The 19,979-nt window shown below is 41.3% G+C and overlaps 2 protein-coding genes across 2 annotated transcripts in view; both read right to left on the reverse strand.

Annotated features, from left to right (window-relative positions):
- cers1 (ceramide synthase 1) overlaps positions 1-9,288 on the reverse strand; it is a 32,332-nt gene extending 23,044 nt beyond the window's left edge. The window contains exon 1 of the mRNA XM_030728036.1: positions 8,060-9,288. Within this exon, the coding sequence (XP_030583896.1) occupies positions 8,060-8,308 (249 nt within the window). The 5' untranslated portion in view covers positions 8,309-9,288. The remainder of the gene's footprint in view (positions 1-8,059) is intronic.
- Positions 9,289-9,506: 218 nt separating this feature from the next.
- cope (COPI coat complex subunit epsilon) lies at positions 9,507-18,359 on the reverse strand. The gene is made up of 10 exons (XM_030727344.1): positions 18,201-18,359; positions 17,965-18,027; positions 17,746-17,846; positions 15,123-15,275; positions 14,549-14,602; positions 13,032-13,113; positions 12,506-12,661; positions 10,998-11,066; positions 10,118-10,192; positions 9,507-9,840 (listed from the first exon to the last, which is right to left on the reverse strand). The coding sequence occupies exons 1-10, from the start codon at positions 18,336-18,338 to the stop codon at positions 9,787-9,789; spliced, it is 945 nt and encodes a 314-aa protein (XP_030583204.1). The 5' UTR covers positions 18,339-18,359; the 3' UTR covers positions 9,507-9,786.
- Between the last annotated feature and the right edge of the window lie 1,620 nt (positions 18,360-19,979).

Here is a 19,979-nt window from a genome sequence, read left to right on the forward strand (position 1 = left end):
TATGATGTGTGAAAAGTGTCAAGCAGACCAAATGAACTCTGGTTTCCTGTGACTACTGAGTTCTCAAATGCTGCTGTAAAGTGTCCTTGTTAGAGGAAGGACAGCTGTCAAGTGTGAAGCCTCGAGTGACAGCGTGTTATTGCACAGTGACAGTCTGTCCATTGTATCAGTCTGGAGGAAAACAAATGGGAGAGAAAGACAGAGGAAGAGAAAAAAGATTGGAGTCTGGCCGGTGGCAACTCTGTGGCGCTCACGGCACATTCTAGCCGACCAGAGGAGACTCTGTGACAACCAAACAGAGCTGACTGATGACCCTGCTTTGTAGCTGCTGGTGCATACTGTTAAAGGCAGCAAACAAACCCCAGTTTTATTTGTAAATCAGATTAATGATCTGCTGTGCTTTTCTGTCTTGAATCACAGCGAGTCAGGGCTGTGATTCAAGACAGATTCAATAAATATAAATTATTAGTCAATAATTCAATCTATGAAATTTCAAACGTGTGATGAGCCAGTCTACCTTAACATCAGATACTAAAGTGATGCCTTCAGTTGCTCACAATGATTTAAAACAGACTAAAGGTAGAAAATATTAACGAGAAGTGGTAAACTGAGTGGTTTGTGTTGGTTTCACTTGACCTGAAGTCAAATTAAATTAAATTATATTAGCAGTGCATTGATGGATAGGAGGTGTGTGGGAGCTGTGTGGGAGTCTATTATACTGCAAACTGTACAAATATTACTAATGTTTGGGGGGTTTTCACTATCTTGACAAAAAAAGAAAACATAAATTAGCTCATGCAGATCGTGGTTGTGTATCTAACCTTATTGGGTATTTTTCAGCTTTAAGCACATATATAAAAAGGAGCAGGAGAAAACACAAAGCAAGCTATAAAATATGGGAGTAGAAAATCTGAGTTAGTCAGCATGTCGCTGAGTGCATAACAGGCTGCAACAGACCTGCAGGCAGCCGGGTCTCCAAGTGCACAGAGCCCATTATCAGCACAGAGAGCCATGAGCAGACATCCAACTGCTTATAAACACCGTCAGGAACATGTCGCACTTGTATTATTCATACTAGAATCTAGATATACAACTGCATGTGCATGTCAGTATTGAGAGCCTATCGCAGTGACAAATGATTGACTGCAGCCATGTTCTGAGGCGGCAAAACAGTGTAGTTTAATAAACCCCTAAATGCTATGCATTTCTGATGTGTGACACACTGAAGCACACAGGAGAGAAAGGTTGTGTGGCAGGTGATGGGTGCTGCCTGTCTAAATGCAGTGTGATGATAAATGAGATAGCTGAGTCATGAAAGGAGAGGAGAGGATGAGTAACAATAGCAAAATTTCCCAACAAATAACGATTGCTTGCAATCAGTGTCAAAATTACAAGCTTTCTACAAGTTTCACCCAAGTGGGCACTTTTGGCTGAGCAGATATCACTTCCCCTGAGCCGCAAATCCAGTTTCAGGTTTCTCGCTGTGGCTCTAATGCAAAACAATGAGCAGAAGCTTAGTAGAAAATGATCTGGGATCTGTGGTTGGGAACCTTGTCAAACTTCAGGCTGCTTTCACATTTAGAACAAGAGCAGAGGATGAGGAGCTTTTCAGCTCAGTGAAGGGAGATAAGCTCTGCAACAAGGCTGAAGCTGGCAAACTCCCTGCTGCCCTCCTCTTTGAATTACTGCTTTTGTGTGTGTGTGTGTGTGTGTGTTGTAACGGAAATTTATGAAAGCAGCTATAAACTGCTGCTGCTGAGAGGGTGTGACCACGGTTAGTATTTTAAAATACACGAACAACGCTGCCTAATGCAACATTTAGATCATGAACAGAAGGCGCATGTGCATGTAAGAAGCCATACATGCATTTACAATCACATGCATGTGTGGGGGCACGCGCGCATTTGTGTTAATGATTGGTCACTGCCTGCTGAGACAGCAGGGTTGGCTCCAGCTATGCCACCCCTCAACCCACTTCCCCCTCTCCAATCCTTCCTTCCTCTAGCTCCTTCTTCATTAATTTCTTGATTATTGTTATTCCCTCTAATCAGCCCTTCTCTCGTTTCCTCACTCCACTTATCGTCCTTCCTTCCTCTTGCCACCGATTTCATACAACTGCCGTCACCCAGTACAATTCCTTGATGTTGAAGTCGGGAGTGGCCTCTTTAAAAACTGGGACTTAATGACAGACAAAATGCATGCAAACACAAACAAATGTTTTGGAAATCTTAACAAGCACCCCCCCCCCCCCCCCTTTCCCCCCAATGTGCAATTTAAAACAACAAGCAGGCGTACACCTGTTTCAATGATACAGAGACACAAACATGTTTGTGCAAACTAAAGCTAAAAAGAAAAGAAAGAGGAAGCTGTAGTGTGTAGGTTTTGTGTGACATTTACAGTTACAGGGTCCATTTTCTTCACACTTACAGGACGCGCATGCCTTTATTCAGATGTTGAAGTGTCAGTCTCATGGTGCAAATGGAGGCAGAACATGATGATGCGCCGCAGCATCTTATGTAACAGCGGAACTCAAGCACCTCATAAACAAGTTTTATTTAACCTGAAAAGGTGCTGCTGGACCTAGTACACCAAACCCAACGTGAAACATACTGAAAAACACTCAGTCACACACATGTTCTGATGCCAACCCCACCCGCAACACACTCGCTTCACCCTACCCAAGAGCATGCTCGGTGACATGAAATGATAGCAGTGAGTGTGTGAGGGGACTGGTTTGGTATCCTCTTGGTTCACATAAACACAGAACACACCAGTTTAGGACTGCTGCCAGGTTTGCAACCTTGACCTCGTTTGGGGCACACTTTTACATGTACAAAGTTCATGCACCATAAAAATCGGTGTTTGTCTACCTGCCTTATATCCACCTGTCTTATATCCACCACTGTGCCTGAGTAGTCTGAATACTCGCTGGCATTAAATGTGACCAGATTGCTAGGTGGTGAATATAAAGCCTACCAGAACAAAGGATTCAGTATCTCCACCTATCAGTTATTCATGTGGAACACGGTTTGTCTGCTGGTTACTGCAGTGCAACTGAGTAAGGCAAGCTGACCAAACAGAAATCAAAATGAAGTATTCTGCTGTGCTTTTATAAGCAGAGCAGAAAGAGAAAGATGCAGACCACGGTAACTGTAGATTTTAAAGTGGGTCAACTTTCATTCTTCAAACGGGTCTGGGAGTGCTGTAAGTAACAAAACAGGAAACTAATTATGTTTATCCAACAGCCGACATCTAAAAACCACAAAAACGTTTTCTGCAGGTACTGATGTTAGGGAGGAAAGCAGGGCAAAACTGCCATTCAAATTTCCTTGAGTACAAGGTGATGTCATCGAATGTCTCAGCAAAAGTTTAAATCCACAAAGATAATTTCATACAATGTAAACGCAACAATAGCAGCAACTAGAAAAGATGCAATTCAGATCAAAACTATGCCTAACGTAGAATATAAGAAAACTGAAATGCCCAGCTCTATAGGTGACAGCCATAATAATGCAAATATACAGACTGGACACTTTATTAGGCACATCTTGCTACTAGTGGGCTGCACTATTTTTTGCCTTCAGAACTGTCTTACTTATTTGTGGCACAGATTCCAGAAGTTCCTGGAAACATTCCTCAGAGTTTGATCCATATTGACATGATACACATCCATGATGTGAATCTCCCGTTCCCGTTCAACCACATTCCAAAGGTGCACTTTTGGATTAAGATCTAGTAACTGTGGAAGCCATTTGAGTACAGTGAAATCATTACCATGTTCAAGAAACCAGTTTAAGATGATTTGAGTTTTGTTACGTGGCACATTATCCTGCCATCAGAAGATGGGTACACTGTGGTCATAAAGGGAAGGACATGGTCAGCAACATTACTCGGGTATTTTGTAGCAAATATAAATAATCAAAGTATGCCAAGAAAACATCCCCAACACCATTACACTACCACCACCAGCAGCCTGAAACATGGACACATGGATCCATGCTCATGCTGTTTACAATAAATTGTCACCCCAGCATCTGAATGTTGCAGCAGAAATTGAGACTCATTTTTCTGATTTTCTACTGTTCAATTTTGGTGAGCACGCGTGAACTGTAGTCTCAGTTTCCTGTTCTTAGCTGACAGGTGGGAGACCCGATTTAGTCTTCTGCCGTATTATGGTAAGAGAAACTACGACCTGATTTTAAAATAAAAGCAATCTTCAAGTGATTTCAATATTAACCCCCACATTTAATCCAGTACTAAAAACACAAAAGCACTGCATTTCATATTTAAATAGAATGAATAAATATTATTATTATTATTTTTTTTACCAAGAACCACATTTAAGGATTAAGATTTCAAAAGTCATCTACAGTCATTACAAGTAAACTTGTTGTTTCTACAAACTAATTTCAATTTAGATCCACAGTCCTCATAGTGTTACTCAATATCAAGTGAGCCTAATTCTGGATTTCAAAATAACAGCCCTCTGAAATTGCTTATATGAGCTTGTTTTCATATGATTTCAGAAAGCCATTATATGAGAACCTCCTGTTTCCAGACTCACTTCACTCTAGATCAACAGTATACACCTTCAAAGTATTACCCACTCAAAATGATTTTGTCTCACTTCAGAATCCTGTTGTACAGAAACTTGCTGTTTACACAGACTAATTGCACTCTCAATCAACAGTATACACCCTCACAATGGTCAATATCAAGTCAGTCTGTTTTTTGGATTTCAAAATAATAGCTATTTGAAATGGAGCATTTGAAATCTGGTATACAATTTCAAAGAGCAATTATTTTGAAATCCAAAATCTGACTGACTTGATATTGACTGTGTAACACTGTGAGGGCCTATACTATTGATTACAATTGATCTAGAGTGAAATTAGTGGAAGGCACAAGTTTATTTTTAATGGCTGCATGTGTCATTTGAAATTGTAATTTTTAAATGTGGTTTTTTTAGTAAGTTTATATTTCAATATTTATGTAATGGGCAATTTGATATTTTTCACATCAATTTCTGTCTAGTTATGTATTTCATTATTTGTTATATCATTAATGATGGACTAGATGTGTTGGTCAGTGTTGAAATCACATTCACTTAAAGATGAGTTTTACTTTGAAATCAGGTCTCAGTTTCTCTTACCATAATACCTAGTATATACACACAACGCAAGAGAACATACAAACTCCACACCTGGGCCAAGATGGACTCGAACCCAGACCTTCTAACTGTGAGGCAACAGTGCTAACCACCACACCACCATGCTGTCACTGTTAATGTGAGAAACCAAATTACTGTAGTCTTCAGGTTACACCAGAATAAGAGTGTTTCTCCCACTGATGTCTGATCTAGCATCTGATGTATGTAGAATCTCACCAGCTCTGAAATTGTAGTATGTATGCGGACTCACATACATCCTCTCAGCCCCAACCGGTCGCGGCAGATGACTGCCCCTCCCTGAGCCTGGTTCTGCTGGAGGTTTCTTCCTGTTAAAAGGGAGTTTTTCCTTCCCACTGTCGCCAAGTGCTTGCTCATAGGGGGTCGTTTTGACTGTTGGGCTTTCTTTGTATTATTGTAGGGTCTTTACCCACAATACAAAGCGCCTTGAGGCAACTGTTTGTTGTGATTTGGTGCTATATAAATAAAATTGAATTGAATTGAACTCATGATTGAGATGTAATTTATTGTGCTTATAATAAATTAGCTACTTTCCTCCAAAGCAAGAGAACTTTAACTCTATGAAAACCATATATTCAGTCATTGCTGACAGGTCATTAAATGCACTGTGCTTTAGTCCAATTCCAACTTTAGGAGAGTGAAGCTATCCTGTTTTATTCCCATTCTGCTAAGATAGGACATCACACAAGGATATCGGACTCCTCTGCCACCAGAGTTTTTGTGATGAGTAACAGCAATACTTGTGTTGCACTACCATCACGTTGCTAAACTAACACTGAACCCATCCTCTTCATCCCTAATGTAAGCACAGTAAAAGTTGTATTACATATGCACTGAGGTTTGATTCAAAATCTACAGCTCTTATAGCATCTATGCCTCAAAGGAGGTTAGCCCCATGATGTTCCATATATGTCAAACAGAAATACACTGACGCACACATGTAATGCAAAAAGGGAATTAAGGCCTCATTCTTTGCATTCACAGGCAACATCTGGCTTTGCACATGGGGTTTTCAGCTACTGTGTACTACTCTAGTATCATTATCATCATAGCATCTACCGTATGTAGACACTCCACCCCCACCATCTGGGATAATGGCAGATTAACTAGCCAGAGGCCACATGCAGACTGCCTGTGGTTAGAGGGCCCCTCCCTGGCAACACTAACTGGATGGAAGTACTCAGGACTGAAATGAGTGAAAGCATAGTCTGAATATCTGACCTCTGAAATTGAAGGAAGATGCTGTTGGGCTGCTTTTAGAGACACTGTGTGCACATGGTTAGATACATAAAAACATAACACCATTTGCTACTTTATGACATGAATATGGAGGGTAGCACTGCTGCCTCACAGTAAGAAGGTCCTGGGTTCAAATCCAATATCTGGCTGGAGCCTTTCTCTGTAGAGTCAGCAAGTTCTCTCTGGCTTCCTCTCACAGTTCAAAGACATGCAGTTAGTGGAGTTTGGTTAACTGGTGATTCTAAATTGCCCCTAGATGTGGGTGTGTATGGTTGTCAGTCTCTCTGTGTTATGGCTGAATGATGCTTCAGTGTTGGGTCTTTGCGGAGCCTACGTACATAACCAGACATCTTCTCTCAACCGTACATGGTAATCACAATCCTTGCAGGCTGTATCAATGTGTAGTTCCATTTCTCAAGAAACATTTTTGCACATCAGGTTATGTTGTAGGTTACTGTGTAGAGTTTAGAGGGGATTTCTGGTTACACAGGCCCGCAAAGACCCAATGCAGAAGTCTAAATCAGGCCTTAGACTGGTGACCTGTCTAGAGTGCACCCTGCCTCTTGACCTATGGCAGCTGGGATGGAGCCTATCCCAGCTGCCATAGGTCATAGGCTCCCCTGCAATGCTGAATTGGATAAGCAGAAGGAAATGGAAGGATGGACTGGCCATCTGATTTTGGAATTAGGTTTTATTATAAACAAGCAGCCCTTTCTGGCAACATCAACAATTTCTTCATTTATGTTCCAGTAAAACTAGCAGTATTTATATATAAGGTGATGTTGCACAAAAACATGGAAACAGAATTACAGAATTTTAGCCTCATTGGCCACCACAAATTTGTAATATTGACTGGTTTCAGTGTCATATTTGTGTGTGATAGAGAAAGAGACAGAGAGGGGAGGCACAGGGAGGAAATACGCATCACTTGCTAGTAGAATGGGATTAAAATATTACAACCAGATATTATAACCAGATTAACAGAAAGATTCTTCAAGATGAAGGAATCTCGCAGAAAGAAAGAGTGCGAGAAAACAATACCAAAAACTAAATATAAAATAATTTAATAACTTGCATTCCTTGCACCTGATCACTCTGTTGGCTCAGCACGTGTAAATAAGGCTACCGACTGTAGTCCCCAGTCTTCCTGCCCTCCTCTGCACACAGCGTGCAAACTCAGAGCATGTGATGTGAAGCGTGCAGCAGCTACCATATGCATCTGTAAGAGCATATGGACAGTCTCTTACGCTACTTGAACCTGCCACCATTTTGACTAAAATGAGAACCTACGGGAAGTTGTGTGCGCAGCAGCAGCTGTGTTTGTGGTAGCCTGAGAATCAGGTTCATATTTTCTGACATTGTGGTTACGCTATGTGGGCAGGATTTAACGTGTTCTCCCACTTTGACTTGTTCCTTTATATTAAACCCGCAACAGGTTCCAATACTTCTCATGTGCTGTAGTCGTTGCCGCCTGCCCTGCCTCCGGCACGCACAGAGCATCATATGCCTCCTCTTAACTACTGTAAGACGAGAGGCCACACTTCTGCCGTTCCAGTTAGAATAATGAATCCCTAAGACGCTTACTCGAGGATGTAAATAAATTAGGCAATGCTGTCATTGTATGTTACCCACCTTAAACAGACTTTCTGTCAGTCCCCTCCTGACCTGCGTCCACAAATAGGCGCAAAAGACAAACAGGGCGATTTCGGTCCAGGTAATGTATGCGTGATCCAGGAAAGTCCGTTTGCTGAGCTCCAGACCGCAGCTGCTACAGTCTCGCCATGCGTCCAGCATGACAATGGTGGATCTGGTGATGAACTCTATGTACCCCGGCATGGGCTCCACTTCCACCGGCCCGGCGCTCCCGGCATGACTACCCATTATGGTGAAGCGCAGAAACAACACAGTAAAAATAGGAGAAAATACTCCAGCTAAGGGGCAGAGAAACACACCAAGGAGCAGTACAGTCCAGACTGAGCGACTGACTGATCAACCAGCTTGCTAGTTGTCCTAAAGAAAAAAAAAAAAAAAAAGAAGAAGCCTGTCTTAACCAGCTTAGTAGCCTAATTCTTTGTTTTCCAAATTAAGACCGGGGCCCATTCTTTTGCGTCCAGGTCAGTTTTTTTGAATAACAGGGCCCCGCCAGGTATGACCAGACACACGGACTACGCAGCTGGATTTGACAATCAGGCAGAAAAATTACTAAACAAGTTTCTACAATTAATTTGAGCCACCAGCGCCAGCCCGGTGGAGGCTTCTTCTTCTGGTAATCATTCCGCTACGCACACAGCTCATCTGCGGCAGCGACGCGTCTTGGTTAGCCGCCTAGCTAAATTAAATCGGACACACACGGCAGTGAATGGACCAGCACCGGCAGCGGGTTACAAGCTAGCTAGCGACGTGGATAAATCAGTATTTAACGCGTTTGAACGCACATACATTAAAAAATAAATAAATAAATTAAAAAAAAAATCAAAGGGTCCAACGCTTCTGTCGCCTCTCCGGTGCCAAACCCTGCCAGATTATTGTGCCGCTGCGCTGTCACACACGCTCTCATCGAGGTCCGTTATTCGCCTTATATAACGTCTCATGAGTTTAAACAGCAGATCCCTGACAAACCGGCAACTCTTACGGGAACACAAATTATTCCATTGAAAGGAAATGAGTAAATGAGGATATCATCCCGCGAAGAGGCGGCCCGTCGCCTCTTCTCCTCCTCCTCTCCGTCGTCTGGCTGCTCAGCGTGTCCAAAGGTTTAACAAGGCGCGCTCAACTGGTGCGTTCAAAGAGGGGCAAACAGCTCAGCTGCGTTTAAAAGAAACGGGGTGGAAAAACAAAAACAACAAAAAGCAGAGGGGGCGTGACTTAATTAGGACGCTATCTTTCAGTTTGAACCCTCCGATTATACCACCGCGGATTAGACAGGCTGGCTTAAAGAGACAGATCACTCTCTCTCTCGCACACACACACACACACTGCACCATGCACACAATTTGCATCACACCTATAGTTCAGAGCGCATGTTCATGACTGAATTTTATTTACTCCAATACATGCAGGTAATCCACACATCACGCAGCTCAGGCAATACACGTTTATTATTTTCATCTCAAATGAATGCTTGCGTTACACACAGATGTGTTGTAAATTTCTAAAGAACTGATACCAAAGCAAAGACACGTTTGGTCTGACCCCACGGGAAATTGTGACATCTAGTGTGGTTTAAATAATACAGCCAAAATTTCCAAGTAAAAATAAAACAAATATCAAAGTGAGAGAGGGGAGAGAGAAGCTGATTCTGTGGTGTTAAACTAAAGTCCGTCCATTGTTAGGCTGCCTCCTCGGTAAAAGCAGATGCTCTACGCTGTAGCTGTGGGAGCGTACTGCATTGATAGCCTGTCAAACTCATTCTCCTGCAAGAGAACAAAGAGCAGAGGAAGCCATTAAAGCACCAGTGACAAACAAATCTGACCACAGAAACTCCTGCTCCTAACATTCTAACCCACTGTCAGCATGTTTATGTACATCTGCATTCTTGTGCAATTAGAAAACAGTGTGTGTAAAGATCCACAGTGACCTTGCTCCAAAGGTCACCTGCCACCAAAACTTTCATAACAACCAAGCCATGTAATTAAACTGTAACAGATTTAAGTACATTATACTCCTCAGATTGATAAACAAGAAAGTTACCTTGGCTAAATAGTCTTTGAGGAATGGGTGGGCTCTGTGTGCATCTTTTAGCTGGGACAGGTAGCGATTGGTTACCTGGGGACACCATAAACACATCAGACCATCAGTAAGAAAGAAAAATAGTTAATGATAAACAAACAAAACAAAACAAAAACAAAAACAAAACCTCCTGGACAAAGTTAAAAGTCCATGAAAAGCAGGTTTACAGAGTAAAGGTGACATAGTTTGTTAGTTTTTTTTTGTGGGTAAGCCTGTCTGTTTTTAGGATCAAAACACACAGCTAAAGTGTCATGTATCAAACTTGTAATTGACAGTAACATACTTTTCCTATAGGTTTTGCCAAATTAGTCATGCATATTTAAAATATACAGCTGTTTGACTTATATAGAAAAACAATTAGATACCAAAGGTCCTTTAAATGTGTACTTCCTACCAGATGATAATCCACTCAGCTATAATGTGCAAAGAAATTTCCACATAACCAAGGAAAACCTTGAGTGAGATGTGGTAATCAGCAGTTTTTGCAGGTGGAAACTTTCTAATGATGGCTTGTGGCTTCATGTCAGCAGTGTACTGCTATCGGTGTGCTATCAAGTCCTTAAAATGTAGGAAGATAAATGAGTGTTTATCGCATGAACTCTGAGCTTCAGATTGTGTAACTCTTTCGGCGCAGAAGATGCTGCTTGCTGGAAAGCAACAAACAAACAGTCCTAATATGAGAAGTGCAGCATGTTTATTAATCCTTGACACAAGCATGAAGGGGTAGGAGGCAAAACTGTTTCAAATCCTCTGACCGAGGATGAGTTTTCCTGTGGGATATTGTTAAACCTATGGTTAAAACAGTGCCCTCACGATCTGTTTTAGAGGTTCAAAGTCTCACCTCAGGAGCTTTGCCCAAGTGCTGAGTCAGCACTATCAGGTTGATCAGTGTCTCAGGATGACTGCTGTCCTGATAGGGACAAGAAAGAGAGACAGAAGGAAAGATAGTGAGATGCTTTATTCTCGTACCTCCTGTTTAGCATGTTTCTTACTGAAAGACTTCAGTTTGACCTGCTGTAACTACAGAAGCCCACAAGGTTTTGCAGGTAGCAGTGATCCAGTTTAATGCTACACTGGTTCAAATGAATCACCATCAAAACACTTGTGTGGTTTAGAACAAGCTAACTGAAAGTCGCATTACATTCCTGTTACATTTTGTCTGTTTAATGAGCAGCAACATGAATGGATAACCACTGCTCTGTTATAAATAAATAAATAAATAAATAGAAAAGCTGATCAGCAGGCATCACAAATCTGGGGAGCAGGATTATCAAAGTTATCCACATTGATGGATAACATTCAAACTGAAGAAACATTGATGTAAACTGTAAGCCGTATTTATTATTTACAACAACAGAGCATATTCAACAGTGTGAAGAATGAAAATGGATAAATTACAATGAAACACCCCACATTTGTTATATGTAGTGACAGTAGGTACAGTCCAACCTAATCCTGTTAAGAGATGAAGTGCAAGAAACTTGGATCTGCTGCCATCTGCTGTTACACTTCCATTACTCAGATCATTTACATATTTTCTTCACAGAGTTATATATACTTTACTAAACTAGTGACTTTTTTTTTTTTTTTTTTTTTAAATCTTAAGGTGGTCTGGTTTCAGCAGTTACATAGTTAACACCCAGGCTATGTTGGGACTAATGCTTGTTTAATTTTAAAATGAAAGCAATCTCCATCCAGCTGACCATTCATGTACATGTGCATATAGGTAGGATAAAATGCAGAATTTAACAGCTGCTATCACAGACAAACAGGTCAGCAACAACTGTAACTTCCTATCTGAGTTGACCCATTAACTGGTGCTCAGGACTGATGTCTTTTTGTTTTGTTTTCTTACAGAAAAGGGTCATAATTAGAATCAGGAAGCGAGAGATGCAGTCAGGCAGCAAACGTGGGTGTCACTACGAAGCAGTTCCCAAGTTTTCAAACTAAAACAGTCCTTCAACTCCAGAGTGGTGCAGACACAAGGCATGAACAGATGGTAAAACAAAGACTCTGGACCTCAAAAATCAGCTTTTCTGGATGCTGTTAATGTAATAGAAGCATCCGATTAACTACCACACATATTGGCTGATCTTATGACTTCATACTAAGGGGAAGATCTAACTGGTTTCTTAACATGGAAGTTTATCAATTATGTAAAAAGTGGCACTACTCTCCTGCTCCAAGGATTTCATTATGCAGGTTATGGCTCTAAAAGCTGCCTCAAAAACAAGTTAATTAAGGATTTAAGTTAATTAACTGTGCATAAATGCAGTCCACAGTGTGTTCAGTATATTGATTAATGAGTCAGAGGAAAAGACAAAAACAAAACACCTATTGTCCTCTAACCTTATCAAGAGCCTCCTGTAGCACTCCCTCAGCTTCCTCCCACTTGTTTTGAGCCATGTAGCAGGCCGCCTGGCCATTGAGGAGCAACAGTGTAGAAGAGTACTTGTCAGACATCTCCTGGAAAATGTAGTAGGCATCCTGCAGCTTATCTCCACCCTGGAATAACAAGCAGACTGTGAGTCAGTGATGATTCTGAAAAGTCAGCCCCCAGCTGCTTGATATGCATCATATTGTTTTTCTAATGAGGATGAGGGTGCAGAGCTCCTGTAGATACGAGCCATTTAATAAACAGAACACAGTCCATTTACCACCTGTCACACTCCCGCTAGGTTAGCCTTACACTGCACCAATATTTCCTACATAAAACCCTGCCTGCAGCTTTAGTCAATATCAGTACTGACCTGATACACAACTAAAGGAACTACTGTATTATGTACCGAGGGTTTCAAAATTTCTCATGATTTATTCTAAATCAACTGCATATCTTAGTGATGTTAGGAAAATGAATAAATGCTTCTCTCCTCACCACAGCAATGTTAACCCAGGCTGTTGCTAGCTGGGTCAGAGTAGCATCTTCATCCTGCTCCTGCATCTTCTTCAGCTCTTTCCTGTGGGAAAAAATAAATAAATCATTGTGAGTCTATGCTTTTGTCAGTGCAAATGTTTCTATGAGGGATACAGAACAAGAACAAGCAATACATATAGTAGGTTTGTTGAGTTTAAACTGTTAGATACAGTACTGTGCACAAGTTTTGAGCCACCCCTCATTTCTGTTTTTTTTTTTTTTTGGCTTTTATAATTGAAACATGTATACATTTATGGAAAGTAGTAGGTACTTTTGGCTGTTCTCTTATTTCCCCAAGGGGTCACCACAGTGGATGTATCCGCATGTTGATTTAGCACAGATTTTACACAGGACGCCACCCTCCCATTTTATCCAGGCTTGGGACCAGCACTAGAAGTACACTAGCTTGTGACCCCCTGAGGCTGGGTGTGTGTCTTCTCTCACAATCTTGTCATTTCTTTAAGCAGCCTTCAGGAATAGTTCTCCAGGCTTCTTGAAGGACATTCAAAGCTCTTCTTTAGATGGTGTTTGCCTTTTGTTTTTGATTCCACACTGCTTCAATAATGTTGAGGTGCATAGTGGCTGATGATACTTTTCTACATTCATAATTCCGTCAATTTTAAAAACATCCCCGACACCACTGGCTGAAATGCAGCCGCATGACAGAGCCTCCACTGTATTACAGACGGCAGCAGACATGCACTGTTGTACCTCCTTTCTCCTTTATTGATGATAATTTAGAAAATTTCAAATTTAGATTCATCACTCCATCAGACCTGTTGCCACTGATTTCCATTCCAGTTCTTGTGTGATGCAGCATACTTCAGCCTTTTCTCCCTGTTTCCTTTACTTAAAAAATGGCTTCTTAACAGCCATCCTTCCACTGAGACCATTTCTGATGAGGCTTCAGTGAACAGTAGATGGATCAACTGAAGGACCAGATGCATCTCTCAGATCTTGTATCAGGTCTTTGCTGCATTTTTTCCTGTTTCTTAAGAACATTACTTTCACATACTGTTCATCTGCTACAGTTTTGAGGCCTGCTGCCACTTATCTGCCCCCCACTTGTCCAGTTTTCTCAATTTTTTTTTTTTTTAGGGACAAGCTGCTCACCATGCCAGGTTTTCCACAAACAGCTCTTTGGCAATCATCTTCTTTGCCAAGTTGTCTGTTATATTTAAATCCCAAAAATGGTCAGGTGTACAGACTTAACTGAAAATGAGAAACAGCAGCCACTGTCCAAAGAAAAACTTTGAAAGCCTGGAGAACTATTGCTCAAGACCAAAATATCACAAGAAAGTCTGGCTGCTTGGAGGGAAATTTTTTTTTTTTTTTTTTTTTTTTTAAGAGGGGTGATTCAAGACTTTTGCACAGAACTGTAGATACATGTTTCCCAAAGTTCATCCACCAATTCAAGTGCAAATCCTCTACCATCATGCTCTTCTTTTCTTGCATGATAACATTAACTAACTTCATACCTCGCAAGGTCAACACGATCCAAACTCAGAAGCACCTGAATGGTCATGGCCATACTGATGAAAAGAAAAAGAGAACAAGGTCAAGTTTGATCAGTTTCATGCAGACATCTTTAAAATGCAAGCAAACCAAGATCACACAACACAGAGTGATGTGGAACACATTTCAACACCGCAATTCATTTCCCAAATCAAAATAAAAGGACTCCAAGTTATGGAATTCACTGTTCGTAAACAACCAGGTTTATTCACAAATTATCTGTGATATTTCTAAAAATGCCAAACACGATTGATGAATTTTACATGCAGAATTATAGTTAATCTCCCTCTCACACAGTCCCACATATTAGCCGTGTAGGTGCTTGTGCATATTTGAGAAAGCAGCACAGTGAATCCAGAAGCAATAATCATGCAAACATGAGCTCAGATGACTGAGTATCTCCATCAAATGTTGGTTATGAATAAAAACTAAAGTTAAAATTTGTACAGTTCTTGCTTTTGTGGTAATTACATTCAGCAGTAGTAAAAGTAGTAATATGATGAAATATGTTTGGATTGGATTATGAATAAAACTTACCACTCCAGGCTTTCTCCTTGGTGCAGAGTCCTGAGGGCAGCATCAGTGTTCATCTCATGGTAATAGATGGAGGCAGCCATGAGGAGGAAGGTGGTGTTGGCAGCATCCACGCTCTTTGCCATCTTTTTGTCCAAATCGGCAACGATAGCATCTCTGAGTGAAAACAAAACACAATCAAAACCTGTGAAGATAACAGGCAAAAAAAAACAAACCACAATCTGAGGGATAAAAGATGTTTAAAATATACTCAGTCTCCTTTTTGTACTACTATTTAAAAATGTATGGAAACCTAATTGAATTCTGTCAAGCTTGTTAAGCAGTGAAACATGAAAACGTGGTGGTGGTGGGTGGGTGAGTGGGGGATGGGGGACTACTTTGGTAAAAGCGCTGCCAAAACATCCAGTTTTCACTGCATGATTACTGTGGTCAAAAGAATTCTGAATAACTGCCACTTTTTGACAAATAAATAACATTCAAAACACACGTGGAGAGAACAGGAAATACAGTCTGTAACCCTGACTGTATGAGAACTTACATAAACAACTACTGGAAACCGTGAAAAGACAACCAGATGAACTAATATGCAAAAGATCTACAAGACCTAACATCTGTTATCAGTATAATCTGTTCACTACATTAGTACCATCCCTGAATTATTTACAGTATTATCGTGTGTGTATTATTAACACAACACTTATTTCTCCCCTTTGGGAAGCACTGGGAATTATTGAACCCCTTGGCTTTGGAGCAATGTCCCTACATATATAAGACTTGCAGAAATACTGACTGCTTTTGAATTACTTGTTAAATGTTATACTTTACTTTTTTATGGTTTCTTTATTGTCTTTTATTTTTATTATTCAAGTTTTCTTTTATTCACAATTGTTAATATGTCTGCGTAGGTTCTCAGTCATCCAGGTCTCGGTAGTCTCTGGATCCGAAAAGCGTCTTCAGTTTCGGAGAAGCCTCTCGGATAACAGGTGAAATGTCTTCAACAAACAAAAACAGGTCCAGTCGCCCTTTTTCAAGCCCCAGAGCCCAATTAATACTTAAATTTTGCATCTATTTTCTTTCTTTTCTTTTTATGCATTTGGTCTTACTCTCAAACACCCTGTTTTTAATTCTGCTTTTGAAAAGTTTCTATTAATATCATCATCACCAATTAATAATACTTACAGTGTTGCTTGTACTGGTATATGGCAACACTCCTATCAACACTCCTATCTCCTATGTTCATCAGGACAAGAACTGATGAATATCTGAGACCCTCAAACACATACGTCTCTGCCAAACCCAAACCTCTGATATGCACATTGCATGTCTAATAATTCTTCTTTCGGCTGCTCCCTTTAGGGGTCGCCACAGTGGATCATCTGCCTTCATCTCACTCTGTCCTCTTCTGTCCTCTGCATGTCCCCCTTCACTACATCCGGTCTTCCTCTTTTCCTTCCTACCTAATCTTCAACATCCTTTGTCCAATATATTCACTATTGCTCACTATTTCCACTTTGCTTCTCCAACTTTGTCTCCAAACTGCTCGACCTGAGCTATCCCTCTGATTTACTCAGCTCTAATCTTGTCCATCCTGGTCACTCCCAACTTAGAATCTTCACTCTGCGTCCAGCCCCTCCGTCTCCAAACCATACATCATACTAGGTCTTACTACCATTTTGTAACTCTTCCCTTTAAGCTTTGCTGCTATCCTTCTGTCACTTGTATCCACCCTGCCTGCACTCACTTCTTCACCTCTCTTGTGCACTGCCCATTGCTTTAGATCAGGGGTCTCAAACTCCAGGCCTCGAGGGCTGGTGTCCTGCAGGTTTTAGATGTGTCTCTGCTTCAACACACCCGAGTCAAATATAGAAGTCATTAGCAGGACTCTGGAGAACTTGACTGCATACTGAGGAGGTAATTCAGCCATTTGATTCAGGTGTGTTGGATCAGGGACACATCTAAAATCTGCAGGACACCAGCCCACGAGGCCTGGAGTTTGAGACCCCTGCTTTAGATGGCTTCCTCAGGGATTTAAACTCATACACCTTCACTATCTCTACTCCTTGCATCTTCATTCTTACACCTGCCTCCCGCTCATTCACATGCATGTATTCTGTCTTGTTTCTATTGATTTTAATTCCTCTTTTCTCCATACCTCCACCTCTCCAGGCTCTCTTCTTCCTGCTGTCTATTCTCACTACAGATCACAATGTCATCTGTGAACATCATAGCCCACAAAGACTCTTGCCTGACCTCATCTGTCAACCTGTCCATCACCATTCCAAAAAAGAAAGGTCTCAGAGCCGATCCCTGATGTAATTCCAAACCCATCTGTCACTCTCACCGCGCACCTCACCAATGTCTCACTGTCCCCATACACCACCCTCACATAAACTCTGCCACTCCTGATATCCTCATACAGTACCACAGTTCCTCTCTGAGCCCCTATAATATGCTTTCTGTAGCTCCACAAAGATGACTGCATATCTAAATACTTGTGTGAACTTTAGCCTACTATTGTTGCAGATTGCAAGACAACTGTGAACTATTACATAAAAATATGTTTTATCAACATTGCTATGTCCCATGACCCGTCCACGGTGTACTAATGTAAAATGGATGTTGATACCTTTTGTTTTCACTCGACAAATACTCAGCAAACATCTTCACGGCCTGCAGCTCGGGGGGAGAGTTGGCCTTGATGTCATCCAGGACAACAGCATACTTCCTCTGCAGTAACACAAAGTAAGAGGAGAAGTGTTAGCTACACTCTTTGTCATCTCGTCAAATAACTGTGACAGCCATAGATGCACAGTAACATACTTCTGCTGGAGAAGGCGACACTCACCTGGGCGATGTAGGCTCTATACAAAAACATGTCCCTTTCAGTCTCCTTTTCCGGTGACGACGGCTTTAAAGACAAAACACATGTTGCATTTCAGCTATGAATTCAATTCAGTAAGATAAATATGAGCTAATATATTTAGCACAGTTGCTGGCAAACGCAACGCTAGCTCCCATAAGCCACGGAGGCACAGAACAGTTTCCTTTAAGCACACTCAGATGTTAAATTATGCTACCTACCTTCACTTTCTGCGCCTCATTGATACACTGCTGATAGCTGCCAATGTAATATGCATTTTTCACATCGAAAAGCTCATCAACATCTCCCTGCTGCGCCGCCATGTTGACTATAAAACTTCCTGGACACGTAGCACACATACGTCACCTTCTTACGTTTTGCCCAGAATTGTGGGAGGTGGAGTTCAAGAACGAAATCTGTTAGGCGGACGGTACAGATTTATGGTTAGAGATTGCCATGTGTTACATCCTTTAAAAAAATAAATAAAAAAATAAAAAATTACAATAGTCCCAGTTACGTACAAATAGTAACTGTTTATATATCTCTATGTATTTTAATGCTATCCATGTTAAAATTCTAATCAAAATAAATAATAGCACCAAAACAGCATTACTGAAAATTACTAATGATACTCATTTAGATGAAGGCGAATATTCAGCTCTAGTTCTGCTTAACTTGTCTGCAGCCTTTGACAGCACGGATCAGGCCTTTCTTCCTTTGACAGATAACAGAACTGATGTGGCATCTTTGGCATTTCAGAACAACTCATCAGTGTGCAGGGGCGCTGATTCATCTTTGGCCCAGTTCTTTTTACATATATATTGTGTGGAGTTTGCATGTTCTCCCCGTGTCTGCGTGGGTTCTCTCTGGGTACTCTGACTTCCTTCCCACTCCAAAGACATGCAGTTAGTGAGGTTAGGTCAATGTGTGATTCTAAATTGCCCATAGTTGTGAATGTGAGTTTGAATGTTGTTTTTTTCATCTCTGTGTTAGACTGGCAACCTGTCCAGGGTGTACGATGCCTCTCACCCTATGGCAGCAGGGATGGGCTCCAGCACCCCTCCATGACCCTGAATTGGATAAGTGGAAGAAAACGGATGGCTCTGTCTGATTTGGTAATGTGCAATAGAGGAGCTCCACAGGAGATTGTGCTTTTTCCATTCCTGTTCACCTTGTACAGCTCAGACTTTCAGTACAACTCCAGGTTACACTACCTAAAGAAATACTCTGATTCTTGCAGTGGTTGGATGTATTTTATTGTAGCGATGGGCAGGAGGAGGAGTACAGAGCACTAGTGGATGATTTTGTGGAGTTGTCTGGGAGGAATCATCTGCTTCTGAGTGTAAATATGACCAGAGAGATGATGACTGACTTCATGACCCGTGAATATCCTGGGACAGGATGTTGATATGGTGGAGGAGTACAAGCACCTGGGCATCCACGCTGGCTGAACTGGAAGACCAACACAGAGGCTGCGCACAAAAAGGATATGAACAGGTTCTATTGTGTAAGGAAGGCAGGATCCTACAATGTGCGCAGCAAAATGATGGAGATTTACTGTACTTTGCTGTTGTCTGCTGGGGGAGCAGCATCAGAACTGCATGAACTGGTTAGTGACTGGCTGCAACCTGAACACTTTTAAAGATCCATCCATCATATGGATCATTCTGACCACCCTCTGCACCACTTACTAATAATGGAAGAAAAACAGCACATGCTTTACTTTTGTGCATTTCATACTTCTGCAACAGTCTTAAGTGCATAGACTATCCCCGCCCCCCAATAATCACATTATACCACAAGAGGACGCTCCAGATCAGTTTCACCACAGCTGTCTTATATTTCCCTATCGTGACACAGACTTATCCCAAGGAAAAGGCAAATCTCACAATTAAATAAAATATACAGAAATGTCCATGTTGCTCAGTAGGACAACACTTCACCAATCACAGGAGAGTGTAAAAAAAAAAAAAAGAAGAAGAAAAATGCTGTGTCCTGAA

The sequence above is a fragment of the Archocentrus centrarchus genome, chromosome 4, assembly GCF_007364275.1.
Source record: "Archocentrus centrarchus isolate MPI-CPG fArcCen1 chromosome 4, fArcCen1, whole genome shotgun sequence".
Taxonomy (NCBI): Eukaryota; Metazoa; Chordata; class Actinopteri; order Cichliformes; family Cichlidae; genus Archocentrus; species Archocentrus centrarchus.

What these genes read in the sequence shown, in the direction of transcription:
- cope (XM_030727344.1), bottom strand. Translation starts at nt 18,338, where the DNA reads ATGTGTGCTACGTGTCCAGGAAGTTTTATAGTCAACATGGCGGCGCAG. An exon ending in CCTGGGTTAACATTGCTGTG is followed by an intron (nt 12,662 to 13,031) that starts GTGAGGAGAGAA and finishes TTGTTATTCCAG; the next exon opens with GGTGGAGATAAGCTGCAGGA. An exon ending in TCAAAGACTATTTAGCCAAG is followed by an intron (nt 9,841 to 10,117) that starts GTAACTTTCTTG and finishes GTTCTCTTGCAG; the next exon opens with GAGAATGAGTTTGACAGGCT.